This window comes from Pteropus medius, unplaced genomic scaffold, assembly GCF_902729225.1.
Source record: "Pteropus medius unplaced genomic scaffold, Ma_sr-lr_union100, whole genome shotgun sequence".
NCBI classification, from domain to species: Eukaryota; Metazoa; Chordata; class Mammalia; order Chiroptera; family Pteropodidae; genus Pteropus; species Pteropus medius.
In genome coordinates, this window is record NW_024354503.1 from 9,895,517 (window position 1) to 9,910,207 (window position 14,691).

The 14,691-nt window shown below is 36.8% G+C and overlaps 1 protein-coding gene across 8 annotated transcripts in view; it reads left to right on the forward strand.

The window, feature by feature from the left end:
* The window catches only part of NCOA7 (nuclear receptor coactivator 7), a 123,607-nt gene that overhangs the window by 68,617 nt on the left and 40,299 nt on the right, over positions 1-14,691 (forward strand). For 6 of the 8 annotated variants that reach the window (XM_039854843.1, XM_039854842.1, XM_039854841.1 and 3 more), the window contains exons 4-8: positions 1,739-1,818; positions 4,963-5,070; positions 8,937-9,050; positions 9,635-9,760; positions 11,244-11,428. In XM_039854843.1, the coding sequence (XP_039710777.1) occupies positions 1,739-1,818; positions 4,963-5,070; positions 8,937-9,050; positions 9,635-9,760; positions 11,244-11,428 (613 nt within the window). The remainder of the gene's footprint in view (positions 1-1,738; positions 1,819-4,962; positions 5,071-8,936; positions 9,051-9,634; positions 9,761-11,243; positions 11,429-14,691) is intronic. The other 2 variants (XM_039854848.1, XM_039854849.1) reach the window with 2 other exon arrangements.

Here is a 14,691-nt window from a genome sequence, read left to right on the forward strand (position 1 = left end):
CTGAGATATTAAAAGAAGTGAGCACCATTTAGAGCATAAGGTTTGTAAAATACTATGATTGCATTTTTAAATAGGCTGTAGAATTTCCTGATCTACAGAATCTGGAGATCTAGAAATCTAAAAAACAGTCAGTAGTCTCATCTTCCTGAAGTCATTTAGATGTGGCCACCTGAAAGTAGGGAGGTCATTTTTTATCGTCTAGAGCAGCCGTCCCCAAACTTTCTGGTACCAAGGACCAGTGCTCCTATGAGAATCTAATACCTGATGTTCTGAGGTGGAGCTGAGGCAGTGATGCTAGCACTGGAGAGTGGCTGCAAATACAGATGAAGCTTCTCTCATGCTGGCCCACTGCTCACCTCCAGCTGTGCGACCTGGTTCTTAATGGGCCTCAGATGGGTATGACAAATACCGGTTTGGGACCCCTGGCCTACAGGGATTTTCAGGGTCTCTTTAGTTTTCTGAATGGATCTGATTGAACATGCAAATGACTAATAAAGGACACTAATGGAAGCATCTATTACTTTTTCCCCTTAGTTTTTAATTTTAAATAATAAAGACATATTTAAAAGGGAGATAAATTCCATGTGAATTAACTATTTTTATGTTTCCATTACCTTCCTGTTCTCAGCCAGTACATCTCTATTTGTTACATAGATGAAATGATAACACTGATCTATGTGTGGGGCATAGGGGGTGGGGAAGTTGTAGGATCTCAGTTTAGGGCCCTGTGTTAATTGTTCACACTTCTCAGTTCTTGATATGTCACCAATGGTCAAAATGGGCTCCTTGTTATTTATTCATTAATTCCTTTGTGTCCTCATCCCCACTTTCACGTCTTTCCCCACTCCACACCATTCTATTGTATTGAGTGTGTATAGGCTTTTATTTGGATGTGACCTTGAACAATGTGTGTAGTTTTGTGTGCATCTACTTTAAATATACAATAATCCATATTTCTGATTTTTGCCATGATAATAGGTGTAAAATTATACCTTAATTTGCATTTTTCTGACCACATACGAGTTAGAGTATCTTTTCATAGTTAATTCAATTTTATATACTTTCTGTCACTTGAATTTTTATCCAATGTAATATGTCTCTCTGGTTTTCAATATCTTGGTTGATTATATTTAGATATATTTAACCATAAAAATTAGATTCAGTCATATGCAGCTGCCAAATTATTAAGATGACCAGTTTTGACCTACAAAACAGAAAAATGAATGGTGCAACTTAAGAGATTGTTGGACATATATATATTTCCAAATTTTCATTATTATAAGTAATATTGCAGTAACTATATGCTGTAATATATAGCATTGTTCTGCTTTTGAAATTTTCCTTAGTATAAATTCCTAAGGATTACTGACAAAGAATGAACATTTTTATGGTATTACATTTTGACAAATCTCTTTCTAAAAGAGGTGTACTGATTTACGTTATACATCATTCATATGACTGTACTAGCTTTAGACATTATCATTTAAACTATTTCTTTAATAACTATAAAACATTTCCTCACCGTTATTTGTACTATTTGATTATAGTTATTAATTATTTATTCAAGTGTTCATTGATGAATAGTATTTTTTTTAGGAGTATTGTCTATGCCCTTGGTCCTTTCTTCTATTAGTGTCTTTTTTTAGTCAGTTTGACAGTGGGTTTTAATATATGGTAGAATACCCTGTCTTCAACTCCTGAAAATGAAATTATTCATTAAATACATTTTATTCTTCAGATGACAATCAAAACAAAACACATGATAAAAAAGAGAAGAAGATGGTGGTTCAGAAGCCCCATGGTACTATGGAATATACTGTAAGTATAAATAGGAAGTCTAAATGTTTGTTAATACTACTAAATTTACCTAACATTTCTCCCTGACACATCCTGCCCCTTAGCTGCATCCCTCTTGTGTACCCATTAGATCTGTTATAGTTCATTTCTCTTCCCTCCATGTTTTCTCCCTGGACAATCTCATGTAAACCTGTGACTTGAATTACCTGCCATATGCCAGTGATAACCAATTTTAGGTCTCAGACATGCTTTCCGAGTTGCCTACTCAACATATCCACTTAGACCTCTATGCTTGGTCTTTTCTCAGGAAGCAGTGGCTCCATCATCCATACTTTTCTGCAAGCCAGAACCTTATCTTTTCATCTTCTTCTCATAACTCTCTATGTTCATTCTTACCTTTTGTGACCATCGAGCAAGTCTAGGCCAGATCTTTTCTATTCTTTCACAGAATTGTGTTCCTTTACTTAATTTATCTCAGTTTAATATTAGTGATTCACTAGAGTTATTATGTTAATGTCTATCTTATGCTTTAATTCATATACTCATGGGGAGACTAGACCCCTTTCTGGTCACCATTGTATTGCTGGTGCTTGCAGGGGGTAGACCTCCATATTATTGAATCAGTAGACGAATAATGCTGTGCTTGTGTCTATTACTGCATCTCCACATTATGTGGCATGCGCTCATCTCTCTCACTTCACCATGAGCTCCTGGAAACCGGGAGCTGTGTCTGTTTATTCCAGGCCTGGCACAAAGTGGACTACTCAGTCATAGATTTGTTTTAATTCACATTGAAATAACATTGTTGAGGAGTGTTCTCTGACTTCTAAGAAGAAATTAAGTGCTGTTGCCATTGCCTGGTTGTGTTCTCCTCATGTATACTTTTCCACTGATTGTTTATGTGCCATGCCAGTCTCTATATAAGGTAGGCAATAAGACCCAGTTCCTCCCTGGAGTTTCTTTTGGAGTAGTAAACCTTCTCCAAGTCTCTGTACAGTCACAGGGAAGAGCCCTGGCACAGCCATTTCATGCATAGCGCTCTGTGAACATCTCTAAACATCTTTCTGTGGTTTATAGGCTTAGTTCTTTATAGAAAGGATTTGGGGTGATTATATATCTCACATTACCACTGTCTCTTATAGTGTTGTCGATCCCATAACACCCAGCACAGTGCCTTACCTAATAGTAGATACTCAAAAAATGTTGGATTATTTGTCATTAATAACAAGATTCTAAAGCCGTGTATGCATCCAGTAGTATTATTCACAGGCCTCTTCAAAGAAATGAGAGGTTTTGTTTGCTAGATGCTTCACATAGCATATATTAAGCAATGCAGTGAGAATAAAAATCGACCCCCTAATAAATTCATATAAACAGGTGGTCAAATTGGTAATGCAAGTATGCCCCCCTGTTTCATTTATGTTGTGGAGATTAGTTTTACTTGGTAAGTTATTTTGTGGACTTCATCAGAAATAAAAGATGATTCTTTATTTAGAGAACCATACTAGCACCTACCAGATTGCTTATATTGCTCCTGAGCTGTAGATATTCAATCATTCTATTTAGTTTCAAACATTTAATGATACCAGAATCCCTCCCAAAGTCTGTGACCTGGTTCTAGATGTATGTCTTACCCTTATGTCCTAACTCCAGGTTGATTTCCTCCTCTCCTTAACTCCCTATACACTGTATGTTCTATAAGTTTTTTTCATAAAAACATGAAGTGAATTTATCAATCACTTGCCACGAATTAACTGCTGTAAAACAGAAATTACAATTATCTCTATTTGATAGATGAAGAAACCGAAACCCAGAGAACTTAATTACATGACCCAAGGTCACACAGCTAGCAAGTGGCAGATCCGAATTCAGAGCCAACCGTCTGGTGGTGGTCTGTGTTGAGAAATCTGTCTCATACTGATTCTAAATTCTGAAAACCCTTGCATTTGAAAATATTATGTAAATATCTAAAAATTGAAAAAAATGTATTTTAACACTTTTATTTTTAAAGTTTTAGTAGAGATAATTTTGTCCAGGGTAGAGATTGGAGCATATTTTGTTGTTTTCAATAATTTTAAAAAATACATGTATTTATATCCTAATCTGTTCTACAAATTCTTTAAAGTAATTTTAGTATAATCTGTACTTATGAACTTAATTAGCCGAGACAGTTCATCTAGCTGGGTTTTTGATACTGAGGGTACTGATGAGGTTCGTTCTATACCTATCTTTCACTAGTCCACAGTCTCCTGCAGCTACCTCAAGTCTCCACGTACTTCAAGGCTCACCTGGTGGAGACAGTTCTGCTTATAGAGACAGCCACCAGTCTTGACCCAGGGCTGTAAATGGCAACTTTTCAGTGACATTCACCAGCATGAGCTCCCACCAAGTTCCACCAAACTCCCTGGATAGGGAGTTTCTTGAGATATTGACCTGACCAGAGGCAGCAGACTTTTTTGGGAGTGGAACTTTTTTACTGTTAATTTTCACGTCTTCTCATTTCCCTCTTTATTCCTTGTCCCTCTCTATTAGAGAAAAAAGAAAAGTATACACCTGGGACATATATCACAAGTTTTATAAATACATAAAACTTATTTGACTGACCATGGGAAATTATCATTTTAATGACAGTAAACAACTACTGGTAGCTAATCCGAATTTCTTTCAGATTTCTCTGTCTTTTACTGTATTCATTCATCAAATACTTTCTATATGTCAGGCACTATGGGGGAAAATGACCATTAACAGGCCACCATCCAGTAGCCTATAGTGTAGTGAAGAGACAAGTAGACAGAAAAATGCGAAAAGAGAAAGTAAATAGTCCTATTTTCCTCTCTGGGTGGTACTGTGTGTATGTTTTATTTCTTTTCTTCATACAGTTTTATATCATATGAACCTCTACTCTATATACCTAAGTTGCACCAAAGTAAGTTTAGAAATCTATTAGTGAGCAGCGAAATTGAAAATAAAGAAGCCCAGAAATGGATAACACTTAAAATATTTTTTCTTAAAAATTGGGAATGTATTTACTTTATTTCATAATACACCTAGTTGTATGTAATACTCTTTTATTCATGCGTATCACAAATAGATTAATGTCTATCAAAAGGAAATTTTGTTTCTTCTTGCTTTATATATTGAATCTTCTTTGTTGGATTATTCTAGGCTGGAAGCCAGGACACTCTAAACTCCATAGCACTGAAGTTTAACATCACTCCCAATAAATTAGTGGAACTGAATAAACTTTTCACACATACTATTGTTCCAGGCCAGGTAACGATTTTCTTGTTGAATAATACTTTAGAAATTTTTCATTTATCTTTTATTGACATTTTTAATGCATCACTGTTAGTACCACAGGATTATCATCAGTGATAATGTGCATTGGTCCAGTCTTTCCTGTCCTTTAGATCCAGTAATTCTGAAAGCATCCTCGTATTTGTGAATTGTTCAGAGATGAGTGCTTTGCAAATGATTAAGTTTACTTATCATTAGTTGTTTATGTTGTAGATGTTTCCTAGGGCCTCAAAAGAAGTTAAATAATGTGACTTTCTCTGTAGAATATCATACAGATATTCCTAGAATGTTTAATTTGGAATTCTAAGTTTCAGTTTAGTACGCTTCTGGGGTACATTATGGCCATTGTTCTATTTTAAATTAAGCAGAATTTTTGTTTTTATACCATTTTGACAAAAATAGTTCAGCTATAGGCAGAGACATTCAGCAGGACCATCAAGAAAAGGCCACACAATTATTTTTCAGATTTTAGTATTTTATTTGTTAAACTGAATGAAACTGACAAATTTGTGTAATATTACCACTCTAGGTTAATCCAGCAAAATAATTTTTAAGGCTTTCTACATGATAATATGCCCTTCTATCTTTACTTGGAAACTACATTTAGCCAATAAATGTAAATGACACAGTCATTGGCAGATCTTAGCTGAGGCCAAGTTTTCAGTCCCATTCATAGAGTTGCTTGGTTGCCATGAGCACATTCTGGTTTCATTGTTGACTTACTAGAGCATCTTCCTGCGTCTCTATGTTACAGTGACATTTAATTCCTTCAGGATAGATACTGCTAGTTTTAAGTATAACTTTATTCTGGCAGTGGTGTTATTCTCTGCATTTCTTTCAAGGGCAGCACATGAAGCCAATAGGCTATAGGTGGCCAATTTGTACGATTGTGCTTTTGGTATTTATGTCTTTGTCAAAAGGAGAAATTAGGATACTGCCAGTCCCAGGTAATTGAGGGGAAATGTGAATTGAAACTTTTTAAAAATTAATAAATTTTCATCTCTAGGACAATTAATAAATAGATTTCAATTTTGGGGGGGAGGGGATACTTATAATCTTGCTGCATGATGTGTGCAATATTGTGATTTAAAAGAAGTACATTTTGGTAATCGAATGACCAAAATATATTTCTCATTTATATTTGGTCTTCCTCCACAATTCTGGCTCACAGCTCCTGAAACTCTTGGAATTTTCCAAGTGTTGAGAGTGGTAAAAAAATGTCTTTTGTTATGCAAATGAGGTGACTTTGGAAAGCAATAGGGATGGAAGCTAGTTGCCAGTAAAACCAACCATAATATTAGAAGGTTGGAACTTTCAGTCAGTTGTTCCCCTTCCCACCTCCAGGGAGGAAAGAGGTGCTAGAGATTGAATCAATCACCAATGGCCAATGATATAGTCAATCATGACTATGTAATGGAGCCTCCAGAAAGCCCCAAGAGGATGGGGTTTAGGAGAGCCTTTAGGATGTTGAACACAAGGAGATTTGGGGAGAGTGTCGAGCCTGGAAAGGACATGGAAGCTCTACACCCTTTGCCCATACCTTGCCCAATGCATCTCTTCCATGCAGCTATTCCTGAGTTATGTCTTTTTATAATTAACCAGTGATCTGGTAAGTAACATGTTTCTCTTAATTCTATAAGTCGTTCTAGCTAATTAATTGAAACCAAGGAGAGGGCTGTGAGAACCTCTGATTTATAGCCCGTTGGCAAGAAGTACAGGTGACAACCTGGATTTGTGATTGGCATTGTGAGTTGAAGAGGGTAGGAATTCAGAGTTGGAGGGTGTCATTGGAACCTCCAGTTTTAGCTGGTTGGTCAGAAGCACAGGTGAGAACCTGGGCTTGAGGCTGGTGTCTGAAGTGTGTGTGTATGTGGTAGAGGTGGGGGACAGTCTTATAGGACTAAACCCTTAACTTGTGGAATCTGATGCTATTTGGGGGTAGTGTCAGAATTGAGTTGAATTCTTGGATACCCTGCTCGTGTCTGAGAATTGTTTGTTGGTGTGAGGGGAGCCCTGCCCTTCATGTTGAACTGGGTCCAGGAACCTTTTTCATTGTGGAATTGATGGATAGCAGAGAACCTAGGCGCATGTATTTACTAATTCAAGTCTGAAGATTGTAGTTACTAGAACTTAGTAAAATAATTTAGGGTGATTTCTTATTTTTTTTAGTAAGTCCTAAACAAAGTAGTTTATTGGTACTGGATTAAGGTCCAGTAGCCAACAGGAGGTATGACTGTATAAATGTGCCTACTGTGGGGCTAAAAATGCCAGAAATAGGTGCTTCCAAAACTTTGTTTCTTTTGGCCTTGGAGTAGCTATTTGATTTAGGCAAGTAACTTTCTTTTTTGGACTTCGGTTTCCTAATCTCTAAAATTTAGGGTTGGGCTGCATTATCTCAGATATCCTTCTAGTCTTTGTTGTACTGCCAGCCCTCATATAACTTAACAGTTATGTGCTGTTAGTTATCCCAAGACCTGGCTATGTTCTTGATTTGGCTGGCAAAAATAAAGAATTGAGAAGAGTGAAAGTGATTGAGGGGCTTTCAAAAACTGTAGATGATATTTTGCTTTTGAGGATTTTTAAGTAGTCTGTCTTGGTGCTTGGAGAGATAGGCATCTCTCTCTTATCAGTAGATCTGATAAGTCAAAACTGGTTTTATCTGCTCTTGTTTCAGAATATTTGACACTCACCTTTCTAGAGAGTGAGTTGATGGTCACCTTGAGGTAGGAAAGAATACTGGTATGGCTGGGTGACTGATGGACCACATATGTTGAAGATGATTTTCAAAGGAGGTTACATAGGAGCTTATTGAACTAAAATCTGTCTCTAGATTTTTTGATGCTTCAGAGCCAGTTTTATGACCCACCTCTGAATGAGAGTAATTTTGGAGCACAGATTTTCAACAGTAATCAGTCCTTATTTTATCTCTCCTTCATGTTGACATTCCCACTTTTATCTTAATGTGTCCTTTGTTGTTGCCTCAATTTTTTTTTGGATTGAAGAGAGATTTAAATAAGGTAAAACAGGAGTAGGACTGGAGGGGTGAATGAATAACAATATTGAACAGCCGTTATATAGTTAGCTCTGAATTCTGCTTTAAAACATTAGAGGTCATCACTTTAAGATTATATATGATATATGCCAAAATGTAGCATGTCTCATTAAAAGGATCATGATAACATAATAGAATGACAGGATCATGATAACATTTCTGGAACCAGAACATTTTGCTGAAGGAGGCTACTTTGTACAATTTTGGAGTATTTTTATTTTTGTTTTTGGATAACCCAGATAGTGATGGAAGAGAAGGTATTGAGATCATTGATATTACCTTTTATAGTTTGTCATATAAGGACCTTACTGCATTAACACTCAAGGCCTGCCTCAAATTAGCAAGTCTGGGTTTGTTTCATTTCTCCCTGACACAGTTATGTTTAGAAGCACACCATGCTTCTCTCTCCTCTATTCCTTTATATCATTAGTACCCTTCTCTGGAAGACTCTTTTCTCTCTATCCAAATGCTATGTACTGTTCAAGGCTTCATTGGCACCACATGCTTCACATGGCCTGTGCAAAATACCCATGTTGCTCTCCCCTTTTGTGAGTTTCTGTAGTGTCTACAAGTGTGTTTGGTACCCTTTGCACTGCACACATTCATATTGCTGAATATCGTTTCATGGATTAGTCTAGAAGACCCCAAGTTACTTATGAGTTCTGTGAAAGTCAACTAGATCTTAGTCATGCACCTAACATGATACTGTGCAGAGAGTAACTGCTCTTCATATTGCTTAGTGGTTTGCCTGACTCTTGGCACTCATCTAGCTTTTCTTTCTGATTCTAAGGTTCTTTTTGTGCCAGATGCCAACTTTCCTTCCAGTACCTTAAAGTTATCATCATCCAGTCCTGGTGCTACTGTCTCTCCTTCATCATCAGATGCAGAATATGATAAACTGCCTGTATGTATGTCTTTCATGCACTGAAGTTCATATTTGTCAAGACTATATTGTGCTATAGAATTCTATATGTTATCTTTTCACAAGAGTTCATCTGAAGTTCCCCCCTAAAGGGATGAAGTTAATTTGTCATTAGTTGAGAGAATGCATTTTATCCAAAAGAAACCTGTTCAGTTCACACTTAAAATATCAAAGGCAAAAACATGTGCTTTATTTGCTTAAAAGCATGAAATTAAACTCTCAACGAGACTGATAATTTATTTATACTACTTTTAGTCCTTTTTCTAAAGAATTTGATCCATGAATATGAATTCTTTCATTTAGATTATTTTCATTTAGGCTATGAGTCAGTTAGGACATTTGATGAGCCATTTTTATGAGTTAATACATATGCACTTTAAAAATTTTTTCAGTTTGATTTGGATACTTATATATGTGATATTTGTAAATGATGAAAGATATTTGCCTTTTTATGTTCAAGTTAGAGACAGGTTACTTACAGGAAAGTTATGTGGCTTCATTTATCTAAATAATCTGTTTTGAAAAAAATGCTTCTATTTGATTTTGGAAATTTTTGCTCTCTAAAGGATGCTGACTTAGCAAGAAAGGCCATAAAACCCATTGAAAGAGTCTTATCATCCACTTCAGAAGAAGATGAGCCAGGCGTCGTAAAATTTTTAAAAATGAATTGTCGCTATTTCACCGATGGAAAGGTATATGACAATGTAATGTGTTTCCTTTTCTTGGAATCTATAGAAAACTAAACTAGGTTCCAAATTACCAAAGGCAGACTACATTAAAATATCTCACCCGAAGTTTCAGCTTGAGATCTCACAAGTGTCCATTTTGTTTTCCCTTGTTAGATACCTGACACTTTGCTCATTGAGGGATTCTTTGTGACCCTGGATTTATCATTTTATCTTTTAGTTTTTGGCCTATAAATTGTTAGGGAGACAGTTTAGTTTATGTTTAACAGCAAATGCTGGAGTCAGACTTGCTGAATTTAAATTCCAATTCTGCAACCCACTAGCTTTGAGACCATGGCAAAGTATTTAAATTTCCTAAGCTTACATTTTTCTTATCTGTAAAATTGGAACAAGAATAAAATTTAACTAGTAGGGTATGGTAATTGAAAGAGAGAATTCATGTAAAGAGCTTAGCACCTAACCTGGAAAATGGTAAGTTCTCAACCCATTTGCTGCTGGAGACTCTGGTATTAACAATGTCTTTTGTAATGTGTTTAGTTTTTTGGTTGTTGGTGTTTTTTACAAAGAACAAATTCAACTTTTAGTGAGCCTCTGAAGAAAGAGTTATGTTGATATAAATTGAATTCCTGTGTTCATAGTAGAGACTTCATGCCAGGTTCTAAATGATAGGAAACCACATTATTTATATATGGACTTATAACTTTTGCAACCAAGAGTAAGTAATGCCTGAGATGCAAAACTTGATGATCAATCACTTAAGTCATTAAGAGTACAGAACAAATTATTTACCTAATGGGAGCCATCTGTATCCTGCTATTTCTGGTAGATAATATACTTTATATTATATATCAAAATATATAATATAAACTGACCAAACCTCAGACTTTTAAGTTCCCATCAAAGTGCTGGTTTTTTTGCTTTTAATTTACATGAGTCAGCATGTTCATTTCTGGCTGCAAAAACTTCATGTTATTTGTTCAAATTTTGCTGGATTGCTTTCTAAACATGTTAGAAATATTAGAACTGTTCTTTGGCAACGTGTCTCCAAGACAGCTGCCCCTTCAGCACAGTACTATACCTGTTTGGACACGTGGTGAATATGTGCTGAGTGAATCGTAAAGAACCCAGTTCTTGATCGAGAAAGCACCTGGGACAGCCCTTTTCATTGTACAGACAGAGAATTGGAGAATAAGAGACATACATGTGTAACCCACGATCTCACCACAATTGTGTTGTAGCAGCCACTGTGCCAGAAGCAGGCTCAGTTGATTGCCACAGTGAGGCCAGGCTGTTCTCTCCGCCTCGTGACACAGTATCTAACATTGTATTTCTTCAGCCTGTTTTTCCAGCCCTCTTAAAGGGGATGTGGTTATCATGTAGGATACTATGGTTCTCCAAAGTCAATGGAAAAGCAACGTGAGTTCATGAAAGCTGTGGTGGTTGCATTTCTGCCTGTAGTTGATTCTGTCCTGCCCATTTTTTCCTGCAGGGTGTGGTCGGAGGCGTCATGATTGTCACGCCTAACAACATCATGTTTGACCCTCACAAGTCTGACCCCCTGGTCATTGAAAATGGGTGTGAAGAGTACGGCCTCATTTGCCCCATGGAAGAGGTGGTTTCCATTGCCCTCTACAATGACATTTCCCACATGAAGATCAAAGATGCCTTGCCATCGTAAGAGACATTTCTTGTTTATCAGAAAAGAAAACGTCTTGGAAGAATTAAATGCAATTAAAAAATGAGGGCATTGGCAGGAGCGAGAGATCATGTAGAAGTGAATTTGAAGGTGGGAGATTTGTGCACTAAATTGAAAAGAATAGAAAAATGAGAGGAAATGGAAAGACAAAGCCAATGATAGGAAAGAGTTGGACATATAAAAATGAAAAGAGAAAAGCAAACAAGCCAGCACATAGAAATGCTATTTGTTTGGCTTATTTTTCTGAAATGAAATGGATATTCTTAATGAATTTATGAAAGAAGAAATGAAGTTTCTCTGAAAGAACTTTAGTCTGATTACCAGTAATAACGTTCTCCTCTCAGTATAATTGTTAAGCAGAGTTATGGTCTTTGTCCAGATTCTCAGGTTGACAGTCCGCCCAACTCATATCCTGCAGAGAGATTCGAGTGGATGCAGCGGCGGCTATGGCCCATGTAGTAGGCCAGGCTGCCTTACGTGGTGGGAAGAGGGAGTAATGCTGGTTCGTTTTGTCTCTGAAATGTAGATGAATATTGCTTTAGTCCTGATTATTTTTTGCCTTGTAAAACTGAGGTGTTCTTCGAGTTGTGCAGTTTGATTTAGGGGATTTTATTTCTATTTTTATTTTTTGTATAAAAGAGAAGGAAGCTCCCCAGGAAAAGAAAGAGGGTTAATAAAGCTCAGGGAATTGATTCATTTATAGGGATAATCTGATTCTTACTGTCGCTTTGTCAGTGTGTCTGTTTCTGCGTATATGCTAGCAGTAAAAATCTTGAGAAACCCTTAGTGATAGGAAGGTAGGGGCAAAGTGGTAGGTCTTAACTATGCAAATGGAAACTGATTCTTGGGACTCATGAAACGAAGGGAAGATACCTAGGGAATTAACCCAGACACAAAGTCCTCAGCATGTTTCCCTGGACTCTTAAAGTCCTTTGCATCTGATCCACTCGGTCTTCGCCCAGCTCCAAGCCACTGAAGCTACTACCAGAGCATGAGCACTGAGGTAGTTTCTAAATTCTGTCAGAAGTATTCAAGTGACAGGGTTTGGAGGCAGTCCTGTGTGGTCATTAGGTCAGGAGCCACACTGCCTGGGTTACCTTGGCTCTGCCACTGAAAGCTTCATGGCCTGCATGAGTTACTCAATCTCAAGCTTCAGTTTTCTCATTGTAAAATGAATTAATAGTATTCTTTAGCTTATATAGGGCTGTTGTAAGAACTAAGTGTATTGATATACCAAAACTCTTAGAAAACAGTCTGATGCCTAATAAGTGTAGGCTGTTATTATTTGAACCTTTAATTCATATCCGAACTCTGTTCACTGTTTTGTGGGAATCTAGTTATTCATGCATATTGTGGCTTCAAATGCATCTTAGTTCATGCTTCTTGTGTAAAGCAGGATATGAAGATGAGCGGGTCTTGGCCCCTGCCCTTGTGGAGCCTGCAGTCTACTGGGTACAACAGGCAGGTGTTCAGAAGTTGTCGTTAAATGTCATTGTATGCATAAAAATCCACACAGCATTCCATGAGAACCATGTGAGGGAGTATTCAACTGCCTTGGGTAATAGATGCAGGCAGAGAAGAGGAAATGAGAAGTTGGTTTTGGAAAGAAGGAGTGAACATCGTGTTCTCTGTGACCAGAGGAAAGAAGAAAAGAATAGGTAAAGACATAGTTGCGTTTGGAAGTGGACAGCCAAGCAGATAAGGGCATTTCTTGCCCAGTGATAACTTCTAATGGAGTAAATCTATTACACATCTTCAGCTTCGGTTGTTAAGTATCCTTTTTAATAATAGAAAGGGAAGGTATATCTTTACAGAAAGATTTCTCTCATAGTGAGATTGTGTTTAATGATCCAGGATACAGGGCTCATGCCATGACTAAGGAAAGAGAAGAGTTAAGAATTGGCTCTTAATGTGTTAAAATTATTTCGGAGTCATGCACCGATTCCTGCTGTGGATGCAGGTATATAAAGACTTCCAGTCTAATGAGCAATATGTGCATCAATGAGCAAAATAGATTATGTGAGTGGAATCAATGTGAAATGAACTTAGTATTGACTTCAGAATGCTTCAATTGTTTAAAAGTTTAAAACAGCTTAAAATTTTATTATTACTAAAAGCCGTATGGTAAAACAAGAAGTACAAATTATCTAGCTGCAGTGTGCAAATAGTTTGTGTGTGTATGTGTGTGTGTGTGTAAAGTCTCTCTATCCTTCTGCTTTGTACTTTCTGTGTAGGACATTTTGTTACTTCAGCTGCCACAGAAATGGGAAGGGAACAACTGAAAGGATTATTGATCATCATTAGGCGCCTGGCTGAGTCTAGAAAACATTAAGCAGCAGCAGACCCGTTGACACCACTGTGTACTTTGCCCCGGCAGTGCTTGGCGGCTGTAGTGCAGAAAAAGCAGTTGACTAAATTAATCTCAGCATGGATTAGGTAGAAGAACAAGAAAGGAGGGGTGGAGAAGAAAGTATTACAAGAAGCTGATTAGAGTGTTGTGGGGGTCAAGCTAGGTAGATAAGGGAGAGATGAGAAAGGGGTTGGATATTCACGGAAGAAAGTTTTGCTTATTAACCAAGTACGTGAAGAGCTGGGTTTCTTCATTGCAGGACTTCTATAACCTTTAATATGCCAAATTAAATTTTGGGTCCTGAAAGGGAAATTATACTAATTTATTTATTATTACATTCACTTGTCTAGGATTGAAGCATCTTTAACATCTCATGCACGCTAGTGTTGGACATCACTTTTTTGTGTATGCAGGTTCCTACAGAACAGACACTGTCACAGTTGTTTTTTAGCATATGACATTTAGGGGCTCAATGAATGCTTATTGAATTGAAATGAATTATGAATTAAAGAGCCCTTTTAGAGCATTTATCAGAGCCTAACAATTATGTAGGCTTTTATTTTCTATTGGAAAAAGCATAGATGTTCCATGCAAGTGATCTGAAAGATAACTAGGGAGATAGTCTTGTAATTTGAGAACTTCCTGGTACTTTGTTGCTTTATTGTCATAATTATTTCAAAACCAGAATAATAAAGTATTACCTGCATATGACCTGCCTTTTTTAAAAATAAAAGTATTTCTGAAATCTGAAAATGTCATTTTTAGAAAGAGTTTTTATACCTCTGTGTTTTAATTGAGTATAGACACTAAGGTAAGTGAAAATACGGATTACTCTAGATATTTCCAGTCATAATTTAAAATGTAGGCTTTTTGACCAATTATTTTAAACTT